Below are 4,254 nucleotides of genomic sequence, written 5' to 3' on the forward strand. Positions count from 1 at the left end.
AGTCAATACAGGGACATGGAGGCCTGCAGAGGAGGTCAGAACATGCTGTGCCCTGTGCATGGGTGGAAGGCAGGGCGGGCGGACGGGCAGCACCAGGCACCAGGCCTCTTTGGCCCACCTACAGGCTATCGGTCACTGAGGCCAAAGGTCAGCTTCCGATGCTGATAGTCGCCTGTCCTGGGCCCACCATCACAAGTCGAACTCTGTCGTCTGGGCCGTGGCACTGGCTCACTCTTCCTTGGGCCACCGATCCCTTTGTCACCCCAATGGTGACAGGCGCTGGGAAGCCAGCCATGGCCTGTTGGGGCGGGGGGGGATGTGTCTGCAGCCTGCTGTGTGTGTGTGTGTGTGTGTGTGCGTGCGTGAGAGAGAGAGAGAGGGGGTGGGGGGTGCAGGAATCCAGAGAAGAGGAGAAATTAGTGAACAGAAATTAGGGAGGACATGAAAACTTGCAAGTCTAGGTGAATTTTTAAGAATTGTGTTGCCTGCTCTCAGGGCTCCAAGGGCTGGGGTGGCGAGGGGTAGGAGGGGGTGAGGGGTGCGCCTGGACCCCGGCCGCATGGACCCCGGGCATCATGGAACAACCTTGTGTGTTGCTGTTGTGTTTTCTCTTCCAGTTTCCAAGAAGCTGGCACCGATTCCACCCAAGGTCCCCTTCGGCCAGCCAGGCGCTATGTCAGAGCTGCCCACCGGCCAGCCGTCCCCGCTCAGCCTGTCGCCTACGCCCCCAAGCACCCCGTCACCCTACGGACTCAGTTACCCGCAAGGGTACCCCTTGGCCTCGGGCCAGCTCTCCCCGGCGGCAGTGCCCCCTCTGGCCTCTCCTTCCAGCTTCTCCAGCACTTTAACCAAAACACAGCCGCCCACGGCGAGCCTCTCCGCCTCCAGCCCGCAGTCCACGGAGCACCCCGTGCTCGACGGCATGGCCCCCGGGGAAAGCATGTCCACAGGTAACCACGCCCAGCTTCCTCCATTTTCCACGAACTTGAGCACAGTGGGCCGAGGGAGGGCTGCTGGTGCCACTGCCAGTCAACAACTCTTTTGCCAGGGGCCGGCTGTGCTGGTGCCAATGTAGCTTCCCAGGGGATGCCCTGAGACTCCCCTGTAGCCGGTGAGAGCAGCTCGCGAGGGACCCAGCTGTCCTGCAGCGGGCCTCTGCGGGGGTTGCCCAGTCCAGCGCCCACAGCCAGGGCTCTGCGTCGGCCCTAATTTGGGGGCTGAGCGCCGGAGCTCCTGGGAAAGCTGGAAGCTGGGGGAGATGGCAGACCCGCTGGCACCTGAGCACTTTGGTGCGGGAGGCGTTCCCCGTGTCTTCAGAAACCCTACGGACCAAAGACATTTCCTTTTTATTAATTGAATAAGCCTAATTAGAAACGTATTTCTAGCACCATGTATTATAAAGAGGTCGGGTTCAGACAAGACACGTGTCCCCCTGGTTCTCAGAGGAGCTAATTGGACAAGCCCACAATGGCTAAATTTAGTTTTGCTTTGAATTTAAAATCAAAGATGGATCTATTTCCCCCCAGAAAAACGTGTGGCATGAAATCATAAGCACACACGTGTAGCACACACCACTTGTCTGGAAGAAGGACACGTTGAAACATCTCCCAGGATCGAGCACACCAGGTCAGAACTGGGCACATTTGTGTGGCCGCTGACTAGAGCCAGCCCCCACCTCACCAGGCCGAGAGCCCGGGTTCGTCGGCCTGTATCGTCCCAGGTAGCAGCAGGCGGGGCCACTGGGGCCGGAACACCCACCCCACACAGGGAGTTCAGCACACTACACAAGTGCACATTGTGCCCTCACAGCACACACCGATGCACACACTGCATGCACACACACACCACGCACACTCAGAACAGCTCATCCTGGGCCTGGCTTCCCGCGGAGACGGGCCTTCCCTTGGCTAGATGGCGGGTTGGCCTCCGCCTCCGCTCCGTGCTGCCGGTGGAAGTCTAGTCCAGTGTGGTATTTGTGCTGGGTCTGGAGATTTAAATGTTGTGGGAGCAGCCGTCTGGCGGTTTGGCTTGGTTTGGGCTATGAATCATGTTGAAGGTACAGCTGCTGTCCTCTACCCGAGGCTTGTAAAAAACAAAGGGAATTCTTCCTCGAAAGATGAGTGAGCACCACTCCCCACCGGGGGTTCCTGGTGCGAGATGTGTTCTGAGTGAGCCCTGATGGGGGGAGCACAGGCCACTGCTTTGGGGGTTCAGGCCCACACCCCTGGAGCTCCTGGTCACCCTGAGTTGTCCAGAGGGGCCGCTCCTCGCAACACATCAGCCTGCCAACTTCTGGGGCCGCCCAAGGAAGGACCCAGGGTGGTCTGCTCACCTCCTGAGATGACAGAATGAGAGATTTGGGGGAAAGTGGGCCACAGGAGGCACTGAGGGACAGGACAGGCGGTGCCCGCAGCCACACGGGAAGCGTAAGGACCCCTCCCACTGCACCAGCTGCAGGGCTGCTGCCTCTAGACGGAACGATGCCCACCCCGTGCCTTTCTGTTCAGTGTTCTCCGGCTGCATTGTCCTGTTCCGCCTGTACGGGCCGAGGGAGGAGCTGGACTGATGGGGTGTGGCCACCTGGCCGATACTGGGCACCGTGTTGTGTTGTGTTCTTGTTCCGTCCTGTTTATGCCTCTCTCCGATCCTGTCATTGTCCTTGCAGCCGTGTGACATGGGTGCCGCAGTGTTGGATACATGTGAGGGGAGTTCAGGGTAAGCGGCCCCAGCCCTCCGCTCCGCACTGCATGTAGCTGGGCCCTGCATGGCCGCTCCCTCGGTGCCTTCCCCAGTGCAGCAGGAGCTTTCTGGGTTCCCTAGCCATGTTGGGGTCTCTTTCTTGTCCTCAGGAGCTGGGGACCAAGCCAGGCAGAGGCCAAGCTTGTCTGCTCACCTTCTGTCACCAGCCACCTAGTCCAGCACCCCTCCTCTCCCTGAGGTTGAGCTGACGGGGATCAGGCCGCCCTTCCCAGGCCGGACTTGCGGAGACTTCTCTGCCCAGCGTCCGGGGCCGTTCCTCACTACACCTTGGTGTAGGGACCTGTCCACGAAGGGTCCGCTCAGGCCGTGGGCATAGCCCCCGCAGCCTGGACCTGTCTCAGGGAGGGCACCCTGGGACCTGCACTCTCAGACTGAAGTCCACGCACCTCCTCCAGGCCGAGGCTGAAGCTGAGGCTGGCGGATCCTGGAGAAGCCATAGCATTAGAGTGCGTCCTGAGCTCATCTCCCCAGCTCGATAAACGCTGGGGAACATTTACCCAGGTCTGCCTGGTTTCCGCCTATAAAGAGCAGGTGCTCTAAAGTGAAACCAAGGCAAGAACATGAACGAAGCCAGAGGAATGAGGTGTTCCTGCCTCAGTAAGAAGGTGTGGCCAGAGCCAATCCGGGGGCCCTCCAGGGGTGCCCCATGAGAGCTGCCAAGACCAGGCCAGCAGGGCCCACAGGCCTCCTAATAGGAAACCAGCTCCGCCAAACCCCAGCACCGTCAGCGAGTCCCCCTCAGGGTCTCCAGGGAGCAGCCAAGGTGCGCTGAGAGGCTCACTCCAGCGCCAGTTCTGGGCCGGGCGCTCTTCGCCTGCTGTCCAGACTGTCACACGACCCCCCACCACGCTGGGCTGTTCCCATTTGACTGCCTGGCACAGGGGAGGTGAGAAACCTGTGCAGGGTCATGTGCCGCCTGGTGGTACAGAGGGGTGGGCCCCAAGCCAGAAGCAGCCTCCCACGAGGCACCCAGGGGTGGCCCAGCGGGGGGCAGGCAGGGCTGAGCTCAGCCCTCACCTCTGCCCGAGGCCTCCAGTGAGGACAGGCTGCAGTGGCTTCCTGATGAGCGCTTGGGAGGCGGGAGTGGACCTGGGTTCCAGAGCTTCCATGTTTGTACAGTGTCTCCTAGGACCGTGTCCAGATGTCTGTGTGTCTACTTGGTATGGCATTCTTTGGGCTGAATGTTTGTTTTACCAAAAAAAGCAAAATAAGAAACCAACAAAACCCCACCTCCCAGTTCCTGCCCAAAGGCTGCTCCCTCCCAGGTAGCTTCCCCACTGCCCGGGCCCAGTGGAAGGCAAGGCGAGGTGAGGCAGAGCTGAGCAGGTGGGCGGGTGACATGGCTGAAGGTGAGGGCCCAGGGCTGTGCCCGGCTACCCGGCCTGGAGCCCTGCAGCCCAGGGTGAGCAGGTGGGGTTCCCAGTGAGCCCTGTAGCCCGGGGTGAGCAGGTGGTGCTGCCAGGGAGCCCTGCGGCCTGGGGTGAGCAGGTGGGG

The 4,254-nt window shown here is 60.9% G+C and overlaps 1 protein-coding gene across 1 annotated transcript in view; it reads left to right on the forward strand.

The window, feature by feature from the left end:
* Positions 1-4,254, forward strand: part of ARHGAP44 (Rho GTPase activating protein 44) — a 184,475-nt gene that overhangs the window by 177,281 nt on the left and 2,940 nt on the right. The window contains 1 exon segment of the mRNA XM_006761694.2: positions 618-950. Within this exon segment, the coding sequence (XP_006761757.1) occupies positions 618-950 (333 nt within the window).

This window comes from Myotis davidii, unplaced genomic scaffold (assembly GCF_000327345.1).
Source record: "Myotis davidii unplaced genomic scaffold, ASM32734v1 scaffold37, whole genome shotgun sequence".
In the NCBI taxonomy this organism is placed as follows: domain Eukaryota; kingdom Metazoa; phylum Chordata; class Mammalia; order Chiroptera; family Vespertilionidae; genus Myotis; species Myotis davidii.